The sequence below is a fragment of the Rattus norvegicus genome, chromosome 11, assembly GCF_021556685.1.
Source record: "Rattus norvegicus strain SHRSP/BbbUtx chromosome 11, alternate assembly SHRSP_T2T, whole genome shotgun sequence".
Lineage (NCBI taxonomy): Eukaryota > Metazoa > Chordata > Mammalia > Rodentia > Muridae > Rattus > Rattus norvegicus.
In genome coordinates this window covers 80,295,331-80,319,758 of record NC_141544.1, presented here as the reverse complement: position 1 = coordinate 80,319,758, position 24,428 = coordinate 80,295,331, and the positions used below count along the sequence as shown (strand labels likewise).

The window sequence follows — 24,428 nt, the reverse complement described above, 5'->3', positions numbered from 1 at the left end:
CTTGTACAGGAGAAGACACTGCAATCTCTCCCATTGGTTCTTAGCTTCTTGTTTCTTGTGTTGAACAAATGAAAAATGCTAGGCCTGGTCTCCTGCCCCGTAACTCTCATAGACACCCTGCAGATTTCACTCCTAAGCAGAAGCTGACTGGCGCTTTATTGTGCATAGATTACATGAGGAATAAATCCTGCCGGGGCTGGGTGATTTGGATTGAGATGTTAATTTGTGGCCAATCTGGCAGATTGTGGATGCGATGCCAGTCTGCATCGTAATTAGCTGTCGGAAATAACTGTTCAGCATGTATGTGTGAAACCCTTGTTGTCCCTGGTGGACTGTGGCTGGCTGGCTCGAGGTGCTAATGGCTTTGAAAAGCTGCCTGTTGATCTGGGAACATGCATTTGCAGACCGCAAGGCCAAATTCTTTGCCTCTTTGGAAAAATGGAGCTCACAGTGTATGTTTTTAACTACATCCCTCTATCATGTTTCACTGCTTCCTGCTTGCTTTGGAGACTCGTTTGTGGATGTCATCAAAATACCTTCTGCATGAGCATCACAAGTCAATGTTAGTCTGCTCGAGAGTCTTGCTAGAATATTGTTCTCTAGTTCTAGCCACGTCAGTTGTAGCTATGGTGGTGAGAATACCCACTTCCCAGCACTCCCTGCTGAGTGATGCCATGCACTTGCGTATCTACTTCTCTCAGCAAATTATACTTGTATTCTTGTTTAACTATATTTCCAAAATGCTGTTTGCGAAGGCATTCTAGGACCTCAGCATCCTAACTGTCTGATTTTAGGAGTATAGAGATGCATGGCAGTTTATAGCCATAGCTTTAAGCCGGGGTGGAACTGAGCACCGTGAGTCAGTTCTGGGAGCAAAGAGGGCAGATGGATAGTAACATCTGAGGTCAGAGAGCTTGACCTCGTCCCTTCCTTGGCAAAATAACTTCCCTGAGCCCCAGTGTTCTCCTCCACGTCTGGATAACCCTCTCCCTCCTTTTGGAATCACAGGGCTGAGTCAATGCACCAGGAAATGCTAAGCTGGTTAATAATGACTGTGCTGCTGCTAGTTTTGATCTTCAGTTTGGAGCAAAGATGGGTAGCGCTGTCAGTCTCCGGGTACAATTCTCCCAGCAAGGAAAGAAAGCCATTTAACTTTATTCAGTTATTCGAATGAACACCATTTTGATATCACCCCAGTTTCTCAGGCTGCTATCAGTCTTTGTCCTCAGATCACAGACAGTCCTGTTGGCATATCTGTCTATTATGAAGTTCTTTCAATTCTTCTGGTTCGTCATTATGTGTTAGTTATTATCCCTTGAGCATCCAAGTGTGATAGGTAGTGGGAGAAATATTGTAACAAAAATGAGAAAATATTGGTTCTATTAATATCAAACTGTGACTTTAGAAACACTTAATTGAAGGTCAACTTTGTCATCTGTAAAACGTGTATACTTTCCTTCAATGAACAAAAGAGTGAGAATAAAAATAAAGTCCTTAATGTAAAAGCACTCTTCAAATCATAATAGTAGCATTTCCCTCTAATTGACTGCAGTAACAATTTACCTAACGGGTTAGTGCTATGGTTTAAATGTAAAATGTCTTCCACAGGCTCATGTGTATGAACACTTAGTCCCGAGATGGTTCCTACCACACTTTTTGGTAGGAAATGGGCCACTGGGCAGGCCTTAATGCTTTAAACGGTGAGCTACTCTGTGCATTTTGTGCTCCCGAGTGCTGAAGCCTCTTACAAGCCTTTTCTGCCTGCTGCTATGTCTTCCCCACCATGATACACTGTATCTCTCTGTAAGCCAAAAGAAACCCTTTCTCTTGTAAGTGGTTTTTGTCAGGGTATTTTGTCATAGCAAGGAGAAAGGGACTGAGACTTTGATGGAGGCAGACAGCTTTAAAGGTCATTTCCTGCTCTAATACTTCATACCCTGATAAAATCCAAAGACTGTCCCTCTAACCACAGAGAATCATGTGCATTCAGAAAGAAACTAAATATGTAGAAACCAGAGATTGGAAGACTATTACTGTTTGGGGACTAAAGCGCTAGGCTAAGAATTCTGCTTAGACTGTCTTTGCTTAGTGGGGGAGCTAAAAATACAGACATTTTATTTTCTCAGGTCAAAGAGGCTCATGTAAGCCCAAACCAGGAGTAGACAATGGCTACCCACAGATGATGATGCCCTGAAGCTGGGCAGCCTGAATCCAGTTCTCTTGGAGGTTAGAGAAATGGCTTGCAGATGACTGTTCTCTCCTCCGTCACACCCTCCATAAAGCCAAGAAGTTGTTCTCAAGTCATATGACTCTGGATTGTTACTGTAGACGACGTCTCTCGAGACCTGGTTACTTCTGTGACTCCAACCACAAAGTAAATTCTTGGCTCCCTAGATGTCTACCTTCAGAACTCCTTAGTTCTGGGAGTGCATGAGATTGTATGTGTTCATCATTTATGGCTTCCCAGGCTGTGTCCATATTCCACTATGTCCTCTTAATTATCTCCATTTGGAAACAATATCCTTTTGTTTCTCTCTCTTGGACCCATGCCAGCTCCTTTCTGACTCTGATACACACTCACCAAAACTGAACGCTGTAATTATGACAGAAGCATAAGGGCAGGCTAATATTTTTTCGTTGTTGTAAGCATCTATATTGATCATAAGCAAATTCTGGCCAAATTTGGCCCACAGAAGCATCCAGTTATTTTATAAATACACGTTCCCTCATTTTATATTCAATATTTACATACGGGATACATATGGAGATGCATTCCGTCTTATGCCACTACATCATCCCCCAAACCCCTATCTGATAGATGCGAGGTCATCTTTACCACAAGTAGTAACTTTCCTGGAAGCAGCCAGAGAATTCTGTGGGGCCTGGAGGGTAATCTGAGGGGCATTCGGGTGCTGTGGGACCTGCACCATACGCTGTATTGGTGCAGTGGTTTCCCTTTGGGGTCTGGTTTTCTCCAGAGATATGTGTCCTGCGTGTCTTACGAAACCTGTGGTACTCATCAGCCTGTAGCATTTCGTTTGTTTGGAATGATCGAGGTTAAATTTCAGTCAAATGTCTATGAACCCTTCATTCTTTAAGGCTTCATTTTAATATACTTTCCAGATAACTGCACTTAGGATTATGATGGCCACACACAGTCAAATGCAAACCTTTAAGGTATGAGCTCCAACAACAGGGTTGTATCACAATGCAGTGCTGTTCCCTCGATTTCGGCCTCATTGATGGCACTTCAGTTAAGGTGTTCTCTCCCCGCCTCTTTCTCTCTCTCTCCCTCCCTTCCTCTCTCTCCCCATCTTTTTTCTCTCTGAAAATATATTCTCTCAAGCCTGCATCTAAACTTAGCTTTACTGATCAATACTGACATCTAAATTAACTCCCTTATTCCAAGTGTCAGCAGCTCAGAAATCAATATTTCCTGCTCCACCAATTTCCATCAGACACAAATGCTTCCTTTGAAACTGGATCAGATGGGATCCTTGATGAAGGGGCCTCTACTGACAGGAAAACTACTGCCTAATGAGGCATGGTGGCTTACCCAAGCCGCAGTTCCTGCTGCTGGGAATTACCACTGTCCTCTCGTAAGGCCTCTGGGGGCTCCTCAAGTGTCAGCTGAGCACTCGGTCCTTCTTGGTTGTTTGTTTTTCCTAGATACAGGCTTTCTCTGTGTAGCCCTGGCTGTCCTGGAACTTACTCTGTAGACCAGGCTGGCCTCCAGCTCAGAGATCCACCTGCCTCTGTCTCTTGAGAGCATCCATCTTTTTATAGATTTTTTAACTACAATTCCCCTGTGGGTTACCCATGCCTTTCTGCTAAGTAGGCACCAACAGAAGGAAATGACGTCCTCCAATTCATGAAATTATGAGTGGGAATGCGTTTAGATATCAGTCCACTGACGCTGGAACAAGACATAAAGCAAAGAGCAGAAGCAAAGGTTTAGGGTTTTCTTCCAAGTTCAACAGCAACGTTCTGTTCTCTACTTTGCTTGAAAGCCTATTCCTACCATCCACCAATCATGAAAATGACCAGGCATGGGCACACAAGTAGACTTTGAGAAGCTGCAGCCCTGCTGACTTCAGGCAGCCGCCATTCTCTGAGGAGCTAAGGCTACCCCTGCCCATCTTCTCAGATATGGTGAGGCCATGGAAGCCTGCCTGTGTTCTGCTGCTGATGCTCTTTGTGGCTTCTGCATGCACAGGGGGATTGTGGGCCCCTGCAGAGGAAAACGCAGGGAGATGCAAGTTTCAGCTAACAATTTAGGAGGCCCCTGTTGCTCCCTCATTTTATGGTACCCCCTTTTCTTACTTGTAGACAATACTTCACCCAAGGGCTTGTTCCCATGAAGTAAGATCTTTCTTTTCTTTCCATATGAAAATAATGCACTGTCATGATTCCAAGAGTGTTTGAATTTGTATGTGTGTCACTACTCTCTCACTGGCCCTTCTACCATGTCCTCTGTATAGATAACAGGTCTTCCAGAAGCTCAGGTGAGACCCTGGTCTGATTAGGCTGAGAATATCTAGATAGCAGCTCAGTGAGTATTTTGTGTGTGTGTGTGTGTGTGTGTGTGTGTGTGCGTGTGTGTGTGTGTTTAATGAGCACTTCACCCACAAAGCAATATTCCCATTTCTCAAAAATGTTATTATAATAACCACACACACATTGGGAATAATGATAATTGCTACTCTTGAAACATTACTTACCAGCTCTGTGTCAGGAGCTGGACTAGGCACCGAGGTGCCCCATGGAGAGCAACCTGACTCTACGGTGGAATGTAATTACTGAGAAAGGATTTTTTTACTTCTCATTGACTATGTGACAGAATCAAGCACAGGAGAGGAGAGAATGGGTTCAGGGAAGAACACTGAGAATTCTCTGGAATGTTCCTAGAGCATCGTATGAGAGAGGATTAATGCATTCACAGTTTGAGCCATTGTCCCACTGGGTCTTTTGTGACAACAGCCAGGCTTGCAGAAATCGATCCAGCTAATTCTCACCCCACCTTCTTTTCTAAGGCTGGGTTACTCGGAGGGCACGCCCGTGGCTCCGTGTGCCTCCCTGCAGCAGGAGGGCGAGCGCGAGCGGCCGGGCAGGCTCACCTGTTTGACCTCAGCCTGGAGGTGTCGCAGCTGGAGACACTGCTCTAGCCGCTTGTGCGTCTGCTCCGCATTGAGCTCCAGTTCGTGCTGCTTCTCATGGAGAAATTCCAGTAGCTCTTGCACCTGAGCTGCCAGGTCAACGTCCTTCTCACAGATTAACTCGATTCCTGGTTTTAAAAATAACGCGAAGGATTAAAACCGGGGCGGCATGGAGCTGACAATATTGCTTTAATTATTGTAAGAAAGCTGGACTTTGGGAGTGGCCGCGATTGGCTTTCTCCCAACTGCTACTCAGCTCACAGTGAAGCTAGACAGATCCTGTAATCGGTCCTCACTTGGGATAATACCAGCTCCTTAGGACGGAGGAATCCTTTGTCCAGGAAGCAGTTTTGAACACACGACAGGACCGGTTCCTTTTCATAAATGGAAGAGAGGGTGCTGTAACTCTGGAGATCCATCCTAGGCGAGACAGCTCCTGGCAGCCCTTGTTTGGAGACTTGCCAACACCCAGATTCATAAGCAAACGTGGGTCATCTGGGACATGATAAAGCCGAATTAAAAGGACCCTGTCTCAGGAACTCCTGCCAAGGGCATGCTCTATTTTAACTGGTTAGGTATAATTTATGATTGGATGAGAGTAGCTAATGACTTAGGTCTCCTAAGAAATCAATGCTATCTTCCACGATACACGATAAATATTCCAAACAATACCACAGGGGCAATGAATGTCATTCACGGTCGGAAAAACTGTCACCTTTAAGCTCTGCTCACACACAGCGCTTGCCCACCATTCTACTGACTCAAGGCAGGTCTAAGGCCAGTCACTTGCTGACGCGTGTTCCCAGTGTTTATGAACAGAGCACCCAACCTAGAAACGCAGTCAGCCTGGAGCAGCCACTGCAGTCAGCACTCACCAGCCAAAGGCTCTTCCTCCCTCCCAATGGTCTGTCCTCCCTCATCCACCTCCCTGCCTTGCTCTTTTGTATCCCTCTTCTGACACTTGAGTGCACATATGCACACGTCCTTCTCTGTCCATCAGCACCAGGTCCAGGGAAGCCTGCCTCGACTGGATTTCTGCTTTAGGAGGGTCACTGATACTGTCAGTGGGATAAAGGGACTCGCTTTAGCCCATCCCTTCACTTGCTGGTGGCCGGCTAGACTTTTAGTTTTTGATTGCAAAGTCAACATGGAGTGAGTATTAGTTCTGGAACCACTCCTGAGTTAGAATCGTATGAAACTTTATTTTCGGCTACAGAAATGAATTTGCCCTCATTCAGGTAGGCCTGTCTGTGCTTTCCAGCAGCAGGTGCCGGCGTGCTGGAGGCAGGGATGAGTGTCTGATGGTGTTCTTCTATTCAAGCCTTCTTGCTTCCTGGCCAGGATGCACACCGTGACCCATGCCGTTTCCTGACTCCCATGATGGTTTACTTATTTGAAGGTTCAGCCTTACCCTGCTTCCCCAGTCCCGGGAAAACACTAACTCAGGACAGCCTTTCTATTCTGATCCTTGACTCTACTTGGCTGATGTGGCCTCACTGTTCGGTCCGCATCTTTTCTCTGATTTCTCATTCATAATCTGCGATCCAAAGCAGCTGAGCATAGCCTGTGTGATACAGAAGGACCGGGATCCAACCAATAATGGGGTTCACGTTAAAATCCTTGCGGGTAAATTCCCAAAGGAGCACATTGACCTCAACATGTGGCTTCCTACAAAATCAACTCCATCACCCCGACACACGATCGGAAACTCCTCCCTCCCTCTGACACGCTGCATCTGCATCTGGGAAGCGCAGGCGAGTCCACCCACACGAGGGGAAACTCTTTTCTCGAGGCAGAAATAGAGTTTTATATAAGGACAATATGGGAGAGTGGGAAAAATATTTTCTGGTGCTACGTGATAATAATTTCAGTATCTTTTTATGTTTATTTTTTTCCTGTGAGTTTCATAATTCCGAGTCCCAGCTCCTGAAATATCTGTGGGAGACGGAAGAGAACGGCTTGTTCTTTTGTCAGCCAACCCCCTCTGCTTACTATTTTCAGTCACCAGAAGGGTGCGGTAGGTAGAACATCTTCTGGACTGAAATAAAAAGAACTGAAGCAATTTCTACTCCTTGTGGCTTGCCCACGTTGGGGGTGGGGTTGGCAGGAGTTGGGGTGAAGGGGGTCCCGGGAGCAGGGGCATAACTCCGACCCTGTGCTGACTTTTCTGGAGATGTAATTTCAGACCCATCTCTGCCTCACTGCAGCTATGGGGTGGCTCTATTCCACACACTCTTTGCTTCATCTCTGGTATTCAGTGAGCTGGGCTTTGTCTTTCCCTGTCGGGCAGGTGACTGAACTCTGCCACTGCATGTGTGTGAATGGCTGCTCAGAGCTAGTGACTCAGCAAGGAGGCTTGCTCAGCACGTCATTGAGAAGCCCAAGACCCAGGCTCCGCCATTCTGTTTGTCTCACTTGTTATCATCTTGTACAACGCATACAGAAACTACAGGGATGAAGAGGATGCCTACTGCACCTCCACACCCTCGATTACAGCGGGAGGGAATGAGAGGAACGGAAGGACTTATCCCGGCCACACCTAGAGGAACCCATTCCACCCTCCTCCTTCCTCTGCTCCTAATCACACTGGTGTGCATTCCAGTTAAACCCTACCGACTGGACTGTCTCCAGACATCACCACTGAGCAGAATTTGCCTTTGTTGACAACACTGGCCTCAATTTACTGATAGACCTACTTGCCCTGCTTAGGGGTTCCAAGCAAAATGCAGAGAGACAGATTGTCTTTTTCTCACCCCAACAAAGAGTGAATGTATTCATCATTAATTATTCTTTCTTTCTTTCTTTCTTTCTTTCTTTCTTTCTTTCTTCCTTCCTTCCTTCCTCCCTCCCCTTCCCCTTCCTTCCTTCCTTTCTCTCTCTCTCTCTCTCTCTCTCTCTCTCTCTCTCTCTCTTTCTTTAGATTTCTTTTCATGGTCCCCTATAGGGAATTGACCCAGTTACCCAGTTACCCCTCAAGGATGACTTCTTATACCTCGCTCACACTGTCACTGGAACGGAGGCTCTCTGATGCCGGGGCCATGTATGTTCCACTCACCACTGCCTCTACTCCCCCTGTTCTCAGCTCATGTTACTCACGCATCGCTCTGACCAGTGGGCAAGCAGGCCTCTTCAGAGGTAAGGTGGGTTTGTGCAGAATGGTGGGAGAGTTCTGAGGAAGGACAGGCTTAGGTTTGAGGCTATGCTCTGAAACCCGTTAATGGTAACAGTCTTGGCTCTGTACCCTTCTCCAAGCCCCACTCTCCTCATCTGTAAAATGGGAATCATAACCTACAGCTGCTGTAAGGACCAGGTTTAGTACATATGGTGTCTGGCATTTTGTCAGCTCCAGATGAGCAAATTCTCCAAATTGTCCTTTTTCTTGAGGGAGATTAATGAGAACACAGTGCTGACTAATGATGAAAGTGCTGAGTGTCTTATGAACATGAAATCTAGTGACACTTACGTACTTACTCAACGTGTATGTCATGAACTATGGTGTTTTGAGTGGGACTAGATTGATGCTGTCAACACGGTTCACACTGGATTCATCTAGAACTTTTGAAAATCACTGTGTCCTGTGAACACTACAGACCAAGAATCTCTGGCTGGCTGGGACTTGACCATTAGATATTCATAAAGCTTCGGAGGAGAGGCTAACAGTGACCGGGACTCATAACCACTATCAAGATGGCAGTGGTCACAGCCCAAGAAGCAGGCATTCTCTTTCTATATTGAGTCATAGAGCACTCTGCATTCTTGTGTGTGTGTGTGTGTGTGTGCGTGTGCGTGTGCGTGTGTCAAGGTCTCAGCTAATAACAAGTGGCACTCTAGTTTCTTTGGATTTTAGGTCATGGTGCCACTTTATTATTTAGATTTTGAGGTGCTAGAATTGGACCCAGGACTGAACAATGCTCTCAGTGTTCATTATCATTTTAATTTCCTCAAGAAAAAAAAAGAGCCCAGTTAGGGGCCAGGGTTGAGCATCTCTGATTGTATTGCCAGACCTAGAAGGTTTTCGGCTGTTTCTATCCTTAAATTTCTGGGTTTGCCATAGAGAGAGAACATCTTTTCGCCATCCCTACCATTCATCTTCCTGTGACATTTGTATGTAAAACCAAGGTAAGAAAAATACAGAGTCATTTAGCCAGGTTCTTAGATCAGCATTGACTACTCTGGCTATACCTGCAGAAGTTCTTAGGGACAGCCTCAGCCCAAACCAGGCCAATTACAGATGGCTCCCTAAGCCATGAAGCCCACACCCTGGTGTTGTTAAAACGTTCCCCGGGTGGTTCTCAATGTGTAGCTCTATTGCGAAGCACCGGCTCGCATCTCGGTATTGTGACGTATTAGTGAGGCATTCGCTTACATCATGCTTCTCTTCTCTCCTCTCAGCTCCAATAGTCCACATCCCTGCTAAATCCAGAGTTAGCTTTCATTCTGAAAAAAGCACAGGCTTTGCATTTCCTTTCCATTTATGTCACAAAGAAAATTAGCTTCTGTCTATTATTTTCCCTTCATCTGTCCCACCTACACTGATGTTCATTCTTGTTTAATTTAGCAAATGTCAGTATTGAGAACTGCTGTGCATGTGCATTCTGCTGCAGGCTGCTGTATAGGAGACCGCACTCACATTGCTGAAGAAGCTTCTCTAGCCAAGTAACCCCAATAGGAAGCTCTACGGTCTAGAATGCAAACACAACGCCGGATGCATCGTCCCCATTGGGTCTCTTCCAAGCTCATGTGTGACCCACTGCATCCTCACTGTGACCTCAAGTAGTAGCTTACTCCTCTTCAGAGAATGGTGAGGCTTGAGGAGATTGGGTATCATATTCTGGGACGCCTAGGTGGTAAGAATGACTGAGATTCACCCCGGTATCTCCTCTTATAGTTGTGTTCCCAGCTGTACAATTGGGGGGGGGCTGTCTGCAAGCACAGTTCATTGAAGCATGTATTTACCTTCGACCCTGGCAGAGACAGGAGGATAGCACGTTCGTGATCTGCCTGGGCTACAGAGTGGGTTAAAGGACACCCTGTGAATCTTAGTACAAACTCATCCCCGAATAAAAGCTAAAACTAAGTGAGGTAGAACACTTACCTAGCCAGTGTGAGGCCTTGGATGCAGTCCTCACTACCGCTAGTAGCATATATGTGAGGCTGGTTATTTCCAGCAGGAACGGTAAATTCTAAGCATTATAGCCACAGACTCAAGGAGTGTGTGTGTGTGTGTGTGTGTGTGTGGTGTGGTGTGTGTGTGTGTGAGTGTGTGTGTGTGTGTGGTGTGGTGTGTGTGTGTGAGTGTGTTGTGAGTGTGTGTGTGTGGTGTGTGTGTGTGTGGTGTGGTGTGCGTGTGTGTGTGAGTGTGTGTGTGGTGTGTGTGTGTGTGTGTGTGTGGTGTGGTGTGTGTGTGAGTGTGTGTGTGTGGTGTGTGTGTGTGTGGTGTGGTGTGTGTGTGTGAGTGTGTGTGTGTGAGTGTGTGTGTGGTGTGTGTGTGGTGTGTGTGTATGTGTGTGTGTGAGTGTGTGTGTGAGTGTGTGTGTGGTGTGTGTGTGTGTGGTGTGGTGTGCGTGTGTGTGTGTGTGTGAGTGTGTGTGTGGTGTGTGCGTGTGTGTGGTGTGGTGTGTGCGTGTGTGTGTGTGTGTGTGGTGTGGTGTGTGTGTGTGTGTGTGTGTGGTGTGGTGTGTGTGGTGTGTGTGTGTGGTGTGGTGTGTGTGTGTGGTGTGTGCGTGTGTGTGTGTGCGTGTGTGTGTGTCTGTGTGTATGTGTGTGTGTGTATGCGTGTGTGTGTGTGTGTATGCGTGTGTGTGTGTGTGTGTATGCGTGTTGTTTAGAGGCTGTAAGTTGACACTGAGTATATGCCTCTATAATTTTCCATCTTAGTTTTTGAGAAAGAGCCGTTCGTTGAATACCTGGTGCTCAATGATTGGCTGAAATGGCTGCACAATGAGCCGTGGGAACTCACCTGTCTCCCCACCTCCCCTCCCCTGCTCAGTGTTGAGATTGCAGAAGTGTGAAGTGTCTACTGTGCTTCTGTGCCAAGTGCTTTACCTTCTGAGGCATCTCTTTAACCCTCTCCAAGTAACTTTTCAAACTTAAAAAACGTTGCTTATCAAAAGGGAACGTGACACTTTCCGGCCCCCACATCAATGCATCCCTAAGTTCTGTCGTTCTTGTCTTAGTACTCAGGTCAGAGGTCACAGCTTGCTGGATACAGGACCGGGATAAAGTCAGCAGGACAGGAAGCTGAATCATGACAAATGGGAACTGGAAGGAATTTGTAAATTGAGTCCATGTGGTGGACTAGACAGAAAAGACTAAGAGGTAATGAAGAAGAAATCAGGACGTCCGAGCCAGGCTGCCCATCAGCAGCAGAACTGGATGTGAATCCAGAGGGCATGTTTTGCTAACAACAAAATCCCCTACAGCCGACCCTGAGGCTCAAGCAGACGAGCTGCAGCGAGGAAGGATGGGAAGTGGGAGGGAATGGTTCCTGTTTCCCTAATCCCTGGATGGACGCTGACTCACTCCAAGGTTTTTGCTTCAGTTGTACTGGAGGCCTCAGAAAACCCTGGCTCAATGTCATGTGAACATCACACCTGAAAATAAGCACAGGCAAATTCTCTAGTTCCAAGAATTGCTAAAAACAGTCAGGCAGACGCCTTACTTAATTTAGCAGAGAGGGAGAAGAGTCTTAATCTTGATGATAGTCCTTATTTTCCAGGACAATTGTTTACTTCGCCTCTACTCAAAATACAGTTCATTAAACAAATGTTATGTGACTCCCACATCCGTCAGCCATGTCCTGCTCTGGATCCATCGCTATCCCACCCCCATCCCCCAACCCTCTTCTCCTAAGTCAAGTGTGATGTAACCAACCCTGATCTCCTGTTCTATGCTCAGGGTTGAATACACAGATGCTTCTCTGCAGAGCAGAGCAGAGCAGAGCAGAGCAGAGCAGAGCAGAGCAGAGCAGAGCAGAGCAGAGCAGAGCAGAGCAGAGACAGACAGTGAGGCTATAGCCATGGAATCATCTCCCTTTAAGTTTCACAGGCTCTGCCAGATTGAACAGCTAGCTATGGTAGGTGGAGGGGAACAGCAAGTCTTCTACTAAGGGCTGAGGGGGCCAAACAAACCTCTTTCAACAAAGCTCCTATCTAGAGCAGGATGTTGTGGGGGTGGGTAGCCCATCTGCTTGGGGGTATTTTCACCCACTCAGCCCTCCTGGTTAAGATGGATGCCAAGCGCAGCCAACCTGCAGTCATGAGCAGCCCCCAGAGATTGCCAGCTCCAGATTGCCTTTCTGCTCCCAGGGTATGTGGCTCCTGGGATAGAAGTTGGCTCACCAAAGGTCAGGTCAGCACACAGATCCATTTGGAGACGGGTCCGGAAGGGTGAAGGGTGAGCATCTGAGATGCTCTGCCCAGCCTCTCTTCTAGTTACTGTGTATCTCAAGGCCTCCATCAAAGCCAGAAAGAGCATCATCAAGGCAGCTGCTGGGCTAACCCCTGAGCACAGGTGAGATGTTCAACCATAGGAAAGGGTTTCCTGTTCCTGTGTTCCCTACTCTTCCTTTCCTGAGCTGGGCCTTTTAAAAGATGCAGTTGGGGGGCTGGAGAGATGGCTCAGCGGTTAAGAGCACTGACTGCTCTTCCAGAGGTCCCGAGTTCAAATCCCAGCAACCATATGGTGGCTCACAACCATCTGTGATGAGATCTGGTACCCTCTTCTGGTGTGTCTGAACAGCTACAGTGTACTTATATATAATAAATAAATAAATCTTTAAAAGATGCAGCTGGCATATCAGAACACTGCATCCTGGATTTCGGGGAACACAGTCTACCTGGAGATCCTGTTAGCACTAGACTCAGACTCACATTCACAGACACCAGGGCAGGAGCCTGACCATTGCCAGCCTGAAGAGTTCCCAGTGAGTGAGTGGGCCTTCTTAGGCTCTCTAGAGTGTGGGCAGCACGCTTAGAATGACCCGTGTCTCACAGACAACTGCATCCTGTTTGTGACCTAGATGGGTCATGGAACAACTTTGCTGACAGAAGTCACCAGAACTCACTGGGTTCTCCCCTCTGTGGTCTGAAGTGATGTCCATTTGAATGGCACAGGATTCTTACTTTTCAGACCTCCAGAATAAACACAATACTGTAAAGTTCAGTAGGACTTCCAGCACCCCCTGATAATCCCCTTTCAGGTTCACCGTCAACAGATGCATGGCCAGACGACCGTGCCTTAAAGAGAGATGAGAGCCTCAACTCATCAACTTCCACCTGGACAGCAAGACCTTGCCAACAGGCCACGGGTTGGGTGGCTAGGAGGGAGAAGAATGCATTCCAACACTGCACAGGTCTACGAAAAGATGTGTGCTTTCTTTTCCTCTGGACCAACAGTCTTCCTGGGTTGTTTTGTTTCTCTCAAGTTCCAGAAAATATTGCCTTAAAGAGTGGCAGTAAAGAAACCACCTATTTACTGAAAACATTTCAAGTAAATCTCACACAGGTAAAAAGTAATAAAATGCCATGGTTTCCTAGGAAGTTATAAAATTACACGATCTCCCATAAACTTTTATCAGCACTACTTAAACTCATCTACAGACCAGTGATTAACAGCAAAAACGAGAGCTGGAGAGACGGCTCAGTGGTTAAGAGTACTGTCTGCTCTTCCAGGGGTCCTGAGTTCAAATTCCAGCAGCCACGTGGTGGCTCGCAACCATCTGTAATGGGATCCGATGCCCTCTTCTGGTGTGTCTGCAGACTATTAACAGTATACTTATATATAATAAATAAATAAATCTTTAAAGTGAGAACAAAACTTGAAGAGTCTGGGAAGTGTAAGCCAGAGATCAGAGAACCCACCTATGAGTAGCAGAAGGAGCAAGACCATAACACGGGTGGGAGAGCGGCGGGGAAGCTTACTGCCCACGGCAGCACCACTCTGGGAACTGCAGACTGCTCTGTCTGCTTCCAAACTATCACTGTTGAAAGCCTGCACTAACTTCCATCACTAGCTCTCACACCTCAGGACTCACGGACTCTGGCTCCAGGCTCATCTTCCCCACAGCCTAAACTGGACAACCATGGACGAATTATTTCGGCTCGTATGAGTTTTGTTACAAAGGCGAACCAACCTTTCTCCTCTTTGTATCTGTAGGGATGAACTGAACGGTGTGAGGCTGGGGCACACGGGGCACATTCTGCCGGGACAATGAGAAGCGGCTCACCTGAGGCTTGGACTTCCATGATATATTGGTGCAGGTCCTGGCCCTGCTGGATGACCTCGAATGTCATGTTGTTCATGGCAAGCTTCCGTTCTGTGTGGCGCTGTAGCCGCTGCTCTGCCAGGGTCAGGTCCTCTGTGTTGAAGTCATTCATCTGCCGGAGCAAGTCCTCATTCCAGGCATCCAGCTCTGCGGTGACCTGTGAGAAGCGCCACCATCAGCCGGGGCTCGCTGGGTGCACAGGACACTGCTAGATTGCAGATCCTGGCCAAAACTTTATCAACTAACCCACCCCTCGCTGTCCTCTTTGACCCTTAAACTATATCCACATACACACAGCTTTGACAGCAATTTCAACGTCTATAGCAACGGCGAATGAATGGCTGCAAACATTTGTACGCTAAGTTAAAGTTTATAAAGTTTTGACATATTCATCTCATTGCGACCCTCACAACGACCCACTGAGGCAGGCAGTATGGAGATCCCCAGGCCTGCCTTCTGGTTCTTCTGTTCCACTCTGTTAGCGTCTCTCTTCATTACAAAGGGTGATACCTGGAAAGAGTGACCGAACTAAGTGTACGTGTGGAGTGGTCCTCTACAACAGTGGTTCTCAAGCCTGTTGGGGTAGGGGCTCAACGACTCTTTCATAGCGGTCACTTAAGATTCATTAGAAAACACAGGTATTTGCATTAAGATTCATAATGATAGCAAAATTACAGTTATGAAGTAGCGATGATACTTTTATTTGAGGATAATTTTTAAAAGATCGATCTATCTATCTATCTATCTATCTATCTATCTATCTATCTATCTATCATCTATCTATCTATCTATCTATCTATCTATCTATCTATCTATCTATCTATCTTAGTGTTTTGCCTGCATATATGCCTGCCTGACAGTAGAGGGTGCCAGGCCTTATTACAGATGGTTGGGAGCCACCATGTGGTTGCTGGGAATGGAACTCAGGACCTCTGGAAGAGCAGTCCAGTGCTCTCAACCTCTGAGCCATCTCTCTTGATCCCATTTGGCTATAATTTTATGGTGTGTGGGGGGGTCACCACACCATGAGACATTGTATTAAAGGGTTGGAGCATTAGGGAGGTTGAGAATCACTGATCTTGAAAATCAAGTAGATTACAATATACAGAAAACAGTAATGGTATGATGAAACATGGAGCACGCAATAAATGAAAGCCCTGGGCTGATGGGGATTAGCTGGTTCATCCTCTACACCTTAGGTCAATTGATTCCACCTACTCTGCCTCCTGTCATCTGCTAATTAAGGCCAAGTCTCTGCCCTCTATACGTTCTCCACAATGAACCACAGAAAAGGGACTCCAAAGCACTGAATTACATTATTCCTGGAATAAAAATTTCTGTTATGTCTTCTCGTATCGTGCCCAGAGGAGCGGAAATGGAAGTCTCTCTGGCTCATCCATTTGCAGCATGACCCAGTAGTCTAAGCACATATCCCAGAGTCCTAGTTTAGTGGTTTTTCATTGGGTCTAACCCAGCTGACAGGTGGTGGCCTCTTTCTAGTGACCAAATGCAAATTGTTCTAAAGTCCTCAGAGGACACCAGGAAGTAGAAGCCAGCTAGAGGCAAAAGATATGCCCTTGTATCCAGGTCATGGCTGTGCGGACTGGGCTGGGAGAGCAAAGCAGTCCTTTCTGGGCTGCTTGTCTGTGTCGCAGGATTCTACCTGTCATCTTCGAAGGGTAAGATCTCTCGGCCAGCAAAACAGAAACAGATAAAAAGCACAGCAGCTGTCTTTGAAGTGGAGACTCAGGAGCTTCAGAGTTCCTCCCTCACTGCTCTGGGTTCCCACCCCACACCCCAGATCTTTCCAGGTCAACTCAGGGAACTGCTGAGCTCAGCAGGGAAACCCATTGTGGAGGAGGCCTGGCAACCAGCAGGTTAGCAGGGAAACAGACTTCCACTGGATCCTTTTCCTTTTGAGGGACACTTTGCTTTCCAACACCAGATAGGGGTTAAACGGGGAATAAGAGACACCTCATTTTATAATAAGAGAACTTACAGAATGAACACACCGTTTTAAAAGAGGCATATAAGTACGCTTTTTGCTTTCTATAATTTTCGAAATTAGAATATGATTTACATGTAGCGCACATATTTTGAGCACTTAGTTCTGAGAGTTTTGACAGTTTCATACATTTGTGTATATAGTCATCACCCAAGACAAAATACACACCTGTCACCTCAGGGAGCTCATTCGTGATCATTTCCAGTCATTTCTGCCCTCCTTGCACAAGAAGACACTTTCAGATTTCCATCGGATATAACTCTGCCTAGTTTTGGGTTTTCTATGACCGAAACCATAGCGTATATGTGCTCTACTGTCTGCCTCGCTCAGCGCGCTGCATTAGAGGGACGGCTGTCGCATGTCGGTAGCTCATTCCTTGACGTAGAAGAACGGAATCCATTGTGCAGATGGTTCATAACTTACTTATCCACTCTCCCGCTGACCAGTGTGTGGCTATTATGAATAAGGCTGATGGGAGAATTCTCATACCGCTCTTTCTGCTGCACAGCTTTTCACTAGCGTTGAGTGGAACAGGTCCATGTTTCTAAGCAACTGGCAGAGTTCTTCAAGGGGGCGATGACCTGCGATGGTCCTAGTTAGCAATGTATAGAAGTTCCAGTTGCTCTACAGCCTTACCAGCTTCTGTCATTGCTGTCTAACTTCAATGATATTACTCCTTGGGGAGTGATACTTTAGTGCAGTTTTAAGTGTATGCCCCTCGTGGTGATTGATGCGGATAATATGTGGTTAATTTTATATGCTCTGCTGGCCATCTGTAAATCTACCTTTATAAAGTGCTTTTGCCGTCAGTGTTTGGTTTTTGTGACGGAATATTGTATGACTTTAAACTCAAAGTCATCTACCTCAGGCTAAAAGGAGGGCACCACTCTATCCAGCTGACGGATTTTCTTCTGATTATGTATTTGTAAAATGCCCTTAATATATCTGGATATAAACTCTTTCTGAGACAATCTACTGAAATAGTCAGAACTTCAGGTCTATTCCTTGCTCGGACATAAAGGAAATTAGAACAAAACTAAAACCATAGCATGAAAGGGTGTGTGTGTGTTGTATTTCAATCTTAGCTTTTGTTTCTATAAAATTGATCCCACAGTGGTTCTATTTTGTCACAGGAAGGTTCCAGACAGGTTCTAAGACCAGGGATCCTTGACACGGAAAGCTTTGAAGTAGCTGGTGGTCACCAAAAGAAGGCTTCAGGTTGGAGGGAGAGGCGCAGAGGTCTGTACCTTGGGACTATGTCTGAAACCAAAGATAAAGTAGGTGTAGTGGCCTGTGTGGAGGGTCTCTACACTGCCTCCTCTCCGCTCAGCCCCTACCATCCATTTTGATTGACAGAGGTAAGATGAAGCTCAAGTCTGCTGTGTGGCCTGAAGAACAAGGGCTTCCACAGCCTGTTGTTGGACATCTGACTCCCTAGACTAACTCCCGGGCCCTGCAATTGGCCTCCGATTCTCCCCCTTTCCTAGTTTCCTGAAACATGGGCAGCCAGAGCCGTCAGCTAGTTTGCCTTGTATGTACTTATTCATCGTTTCCTGGAGAGGAAATTAGTCTTGGGAGCATCCTTTCACTGGGGTCTTTCCCACTTTCTTTCTAGGGCACAAGGCTGGCATACAACAGGGGCTCATTTTCTTCTTTTTTAAATGGCTTCTAACTTCCACCCTACCTCACTGCTAATGAGCCAGGCTGGCTTTCCAGCCGTACCTTACGCCTCTCAGAATTAGCTGGTTCAGGCTGTTTCTGAGAGTGAGCTCAGCTCTGCCACCACCTGCTGGGTCCCATGCTCTGAAATGACCTCATCAGCCTCCCAATCTGCTCAAGTCCTGACCACTCCTCAGAACACACCCTCCGCCAGAAAGGGCTTCAGGGTGAGAGGCTATTCTCCGGCTTACCCCAAAACATGGGGGTTGGGGTTGGGGTTGGGGTGAGGCTCTGAGTGTGTCTGCTCACACAGAGACAAGACTGTGAGAACTAGAGCCTGCACCGGAAATGAACTTGGTGATTTAAGTGTGTTTAGAGAGAGTTTGGTCAAGCTTGGAGCAGAGCCTGAACCAAATGTGAGAGGAAATAGAAGGTTCCCGAGAGCACTCAGCTTTGTACTGGCCTACTTTGTCTTTCTCTTCCACTCAATTAGCGCCTCATCGACTCTCAGGCTGCTCAGGGACCCTGGTGGCTCTAGGGCCTCCAATCTTACCCACTCTCCTGATTTAGAGTTTTAGATTAGGATGGCTAAGCCCAGTGTGTGGCTAAAGAGTGAGCCCCTTTTCAAGGGGCCCGAAGAACAACGACCTCTTTGAAAAATATTTTGGAAAGCATATTGTTCTAACAATTGTTTGTGCTAAAGACACAAGGAAGGAAATTAGATGAATAGCTAAAACCTTATCAGAGAAGATTAAAAAGGAAGAAAAGAAGCCTAAGAATTTCCTACCAGAACAGATTCACCAAAATCAACTGATGGAAGCTGTTTTCATCTCAGAGAGCCCTCCTTATGGGCTCCTCCCATTTCTAATCTTCTAGGTATTTAGGTATGGAGAACTGTTAGCCCAAGTATTTTATTCTGTACCTGTTAAATAAAAATCTGTCTTCCTCTTCTCTTCTCCTTCCTGTCTTAACTCCTTTTCTCTAAAAATAATCATAAATCGGTGTGGTGGCTTGAATGAGCTTGGCCTTTATAAACTCATATTATCTGAATGCTTGGTTCCCAGTTTGAGGAACTGTTTGGGAAGGATTGGGAGGCATGGCCTTGATGAAAAGCTGTGTCACTGGGGGTGTGTTCTGAGGTTTCAAAAGCCCAGGCCATTCCTCTCTCTGCTTGTGCTTATGGAGCAGGCTGCAAGTTCTTAGCTACTGTTCTAGTGCCAGCCTGCCTCTCTGCCTGCTGTCATGCTCCCCACCATGGTGGCCATGGACTCACCCTCTGAAACTGTAAGTCTCAATAAACTGTTCCTTCTATGAGTTGCCTTGGTAATGGTGCCTTAGCACATCAACAGAAAAATAACTAAGAAATTTAATATATATATGTACATATGTATATATATATATATATCTTTTTTTTTACTTTACTTGAATGTTCTAAGTTATTATGCTCCTTGAGTGGATCAATTAATTAATTGTTTGTGGCCTTGTGTAAAAACTAATTTATCACTTCAAAATGGTATACTTACCATTTTAAAGTAGGGCATTTTTGTAGGCCAATGGAAAATACTTAGCTTTCAATTTTCCCATTTTAAGAAATGTCAAATCTCTCTCCTGAGGGATTTTCTAATATACATCAGTTACTCATCGTGTACCTGGCAGAGCTTAAGGGCTGGATATTCCTTTCTTCTGGGCAAGCCACATTATTAGCCATATGGTTCGTCTCTGTCCAGTATTTCAAAGGCACACAGCATTGAACCTGGATGAGACTATCCCTTTATTTTTAAAGACAGCCGAGATTATCTGTGCTCATATCCACAGCTCCAGATCTGCCTGCCAATTGCAGAAGGACCTGAAAATGTCCATCAGAGATCTCTGATAATGTACTGAAAATGGTGGCTTTCCAGAAAACTCAAGCTGAATGAATGAACATTAGTGAGATTTTTAAATTTTATTTTCATTCATTTATTTATTTCTGTAAGGAAGGTAGTGGGAGAAACCTCCCAATGATTCTTATATGAGCTTAACAAAAGCATTAGTACCTGCTAATAAGTAATTTAATATTACTACTAATTATTATTAAATAAATGTTTTGAAGGAAGTTTTACTTCCTTGTATCTATTATGTGAGTCCTTCTCACAAGTATGCTACAGTGATTGCTAAGAAGGGAAAATTTAAAACATTGCTTCAACTAGATTTTATTTATTTATTCTTTTGGTATACTCAGTATTCAATTCTTTGCAGTATCATAAAGTAACATAGTAAGTAGGATAGCATTAACAAAGGAAAGATGATGACGCTAGATGAGGTGATGGGGTCCCTAGATGATCACTGCCCACTGTGGCTGTGGAGGTACAGATGAGTCCCTGGAGTGCTGTGCTCCCTAAACACCAAAGAGTCCTGATGATCCAGGCCAACATTTCAGACCTCTACGACTTTGACAGTGACACTAACTTAAAGACTATTTTTGTAAGCTATAGGACTGGGCAAACATGAGAAAAGGAAGGAAGAAAGGAAGAGAGGACAAATGAAAAAATTGAGGAAATTTACCATTTAAGTTAGAAAAAGAAGTAGTTTACCAGGAGCACTTACCTGAAGGGAGGAAATAACAACACAGGGGCAGACAAGTTAGGGCCTGGAATCATTGGAAAGCTCCAGCCTTGATGTTCTGGGAGAGGCCAGAGTTGTAAACAGGACACACTCTCAGTATGGGCAAGAGGACAGGGCATAGCCAACTATAGTCCCTTTATCAGAGGACAGTAAAGAGTGGTGGTGCCCTTCTAGAATGATCTAGGAATGCACCCCACACAGAAAAGAAATCTATGGATGTTAAGATACAGGAGACACCCATGATAGTCTACTCAAACATTTCCAGGAATTTCAAACTTTTTTTTCCCTATTTTTTCAATTTCTGGTTTTCCCAGGAGACAGTCAAAGACAAAAGTATAAAGGGATCAGAGATTTTGATTCAACAAAATAATGAATGCCTGTTTTTTTTTCTTTCTTTCTTATTCTTGTAGTGGGTTTGGCCTAATGCTGCTTATGTTCTGTTAATTTGGGTCCCCAAAATTGTTTGTGCGAGAATGTGCATGTCTGCACCTAAGTCCCTGGGAGATCCTGTCTCCAGTTGGTTCTGATTGGTTAATAAAGTTGCCGGCAGCCAATGGCTGGGCAGGGCAGACAGAGATGGGACTTTTAGGATTCCCCGGCTTAGGGACAGAGAGGAAGGAAGGAGAAGGAAGAAGGAAGAGGGACAGAGAGCATAGCCACCATGTAGGAGCTGAGGAATAGCAACCCCAAGAGGGCTGCTTGACTGGGTCTAGAGCAGCAAAAATGGAGTATAGATTTTAGTAAGTAATAATTCAGGGATATGGAAAAGAGGTGGATGATTAACCACCTAGAGGTTAGGAAACAGTCCAGCCATTGATCTCTAAGGCTTATCAAAATATAAAGGCTCTCTCTCTCTCTCTCTCTCTCTCTCTCTCTCTCTCTCTCTCTCTGTGTGTGTGTGTGTGTATGTGTATCTTTTATTCGGGAACCCAGAATATTGGGGCAGATTAGAGAGGAATGTGCCACTACCACTAGGACCAATTTGAGTATTTAATTGGGCACTGCTACACATCCCCAATCCTCTACCAACTGACCTTCTTACTGGGTGCAATCTCATGAAAAAAACAAAACAAAACAAAACAAAACAAAACTTTGTTTGCAGCCCAGCTGGGCCAGTCGTTGCCTATTCTGTGCTCCCCGAGCTGTGTGATGTGCGTCCCTCCCTGTCATCCACTCACTATGCTGATGACTCTGTCCAGGTGCTTCTTCCAGCCTGCTCCCTAAAATGGCAGGGATCCTAATGGCAGCACAGTTTCTGATGTAGGGATCTGATAAATGTCCACTGAGCTGAATTTCGATGCAGGAGAATAGCCAAGAGAGCAATCACTTTATAACCTAAGACACCAACATCTACACATGTAGTCAGCTGAGAAGTTAAGAGCACCAGTAGGTCACAACTTGCTTTTCCTTTTCTGGGCAGAAGCTTCCTCTCGTGATGACAAACCTTCCTGGTTCTGTTTGGTCCCAACCCATCCTCATATGAACCTGATAACTTAGAGTCAACTGTTTTATTCTTCACTAGGCTTAATATTGCATATAACTTTCAAATGCATGAAGCAAACTTTGCAATTATAGAGTGAGAGATATTTTTAAAGACTATATATGTGGTCCGTACTTTTCTTTTATAAAATTACCTACTTAGAGTCTATTTTCTTGGTGTCATTTTGAGTAATCTTTGGTGTGTGTGTGTGTGTGTGTGTGTGTGTGTGTGTGTGTATTTATGTGTGTGCTCACCTCAAGGAACACCCTAAGTTAGTCACTGATTATAGGAAAAGTCTCCCTTTATAAATATGAATCTATACGTGTTATCTGCACACATATTTTATAAGAGATGATGAAAAAAATCGCGACATTTCCCCAGAGTCTCACTAGTAGATTGGTGTGCATCCCACTGAAACCAAGAGGCAGGTGGCTTTGTGTAGTACAGTAGGAGAGGGCTCCTTAGAGATGGAAACAGCCACAGGCAATCCTGAGAGGCTGCCCGCGGCCCGCCTGTTCACTGTTGTCAGCATATCTAAAGTTATTGCCTCTTCATGTCCCCATTAAATGGATTTACCTATTATCTAGTTTCAACTAACCCAACCCTGGACAAAGACATGTGACCTAGCAGGCTTTCGGCAAAGAAAGTGATGTTTGGAGATAATTCAAATCCTGGAAGCAAAACCTTCCTGTCAGCTACATTATGAGCTAAAGAGACAGTGGCAATCATATCAGATCTGTTAAACAAGCAAAAAAAAATAATTGGAAACTATCTGAAGTCTACGTGAAATCTGAAATTTCAATACCTCATGGAAAAGTTAGGCCACATCCAAAAGGTACTATGGAGTGTTGGGATTGCTAGACAGTGACAGACCATTTTTATAATTAAAAACTATCAAACATATACATGCAGGGGGCTATATGTTCAAAAATATTTTATTGAAAATGCAAATAACCGAAAAATTGGAGACTACTGGCTTATGTCTACTTCTAAAAATATTTTATATTAATTTCTGATTATCCTAATTGTAGAAAATTTAGAAATGCAAAAAAATCAAGGATAAAATAATTACCCAAGTTATTGCCACCCTGAAATATATGTTATCACTTGTCTTCTGCTGTCTTGTATCATGATGAATTCATGTGGATGCCCTTCACAGAGGAAGGCTGAGCCTACAGGGAGAACTTCACAGGACATCATGATGCACTCTGAGCCTCTGTCTACTATCCAAGACAGGAAGCCCAGGAAGGGATGGCAGGAATGTAGCCACACCCTGGTACTGAACTTAGAATATCCGGGATGCTTCACTTCCATGGTGGGTGCATTAGGATCTCATCCCTATTAATGGGAGAGCACATGTGACCTCTCTACTAGGTAGAGAGACAGGGGAGTGATTTGTGCTTTCCTCCATGTTTAAGTTAATTAGCTGATCTCCGCCATCAGCGAGATGGCTGAGGAGCCATGCTTACAACCCCCAGAATTCAGGGTGGCAGGCCCGTTCCACTTCCAGACATCCCTAGAAACTTGTACTGTGTCCACCCAATGTCTTCCTTTGGGAACAGAACCAGAGATACAGGTCCCCCATAGGCACTGCCCTAGCTTATGTCAGCTCTGCCGTGGCTCTTTTCACAGAAACCACCTTCAGTTTCACACTCAGAAGCTTCTCCATTCCCACACTGAGGCATAGCTGGTATTTGAAACGACTTTATTACCCTTAAAAATAACTTCTGACCATCTGACTGGAGGCAGAACTCCCCCTAGGTCTGGCAGGATTTCCACTTCTATCTAGGATCAGAGGCAGCACCACCTCCTCCCAGATGGGGACAAGACCCTCTGAAACCCTGACGTCATATTCTGTATCAAAAGACACAGAATCGAGCCACTGTATTTATCTCCTTCATTTTATTGGGCCCTGGCACCATTTCCCTGCTGCATACCAAGTGTTCCCAGGCATTGTCCAGTACTAGGGAAAGGGATCTTACATGTAGAACAGCTCAAGAATGCAGATTCTGCAAGTGAAAGGAAAATCCTTCTACCAACATTTAAATGAGGTCTGTGGTTACCGTACTTGACCTGCACTTGTATCTCTCTAAGAGTCTATTTTCTACGCATGCTTTAGATTGCCTTTCAGACATGAAACTGAACTTCTCAGAACCACTCTAGGCAAACAGAACCTGCTAATACATGTCAGATGACAGCAGTGTGTGGCTGATCTCCAAGTAAAGCCAACTCACTAATTTGGGACTAAACCAGTACCTC

At 45.4% G+C, this 24,428-nt stretch overlaps 1 protein-coding gene across 46 annotated transcripts in view; it reads right to left on the bottom strand.

Moving 5' to 3' along the window:
• The window catches only part of Kalrn (kalirin, RhoGEF kinase), a 606,323-nt gene that overhangs the window by 255,723 nt on the left and 326,172 nt on the right, over positions 1-24,428 (bottom strand). For all 46 annotated transcript variants that reach the window (XM_087576981.1, XM_087576985.1, XM_087576993.1 and 43 more), the window contains 2 exon segments: positions 14,383-14,578; positions 5,118-5,284 (listed from right to left, as the gene is read on the bottom strand). In XM_087576981.1, the coding sequence (XP_087433107.1) occupies positions 5,118-5,284; positions 14,383-14,578 (363 nt within the window).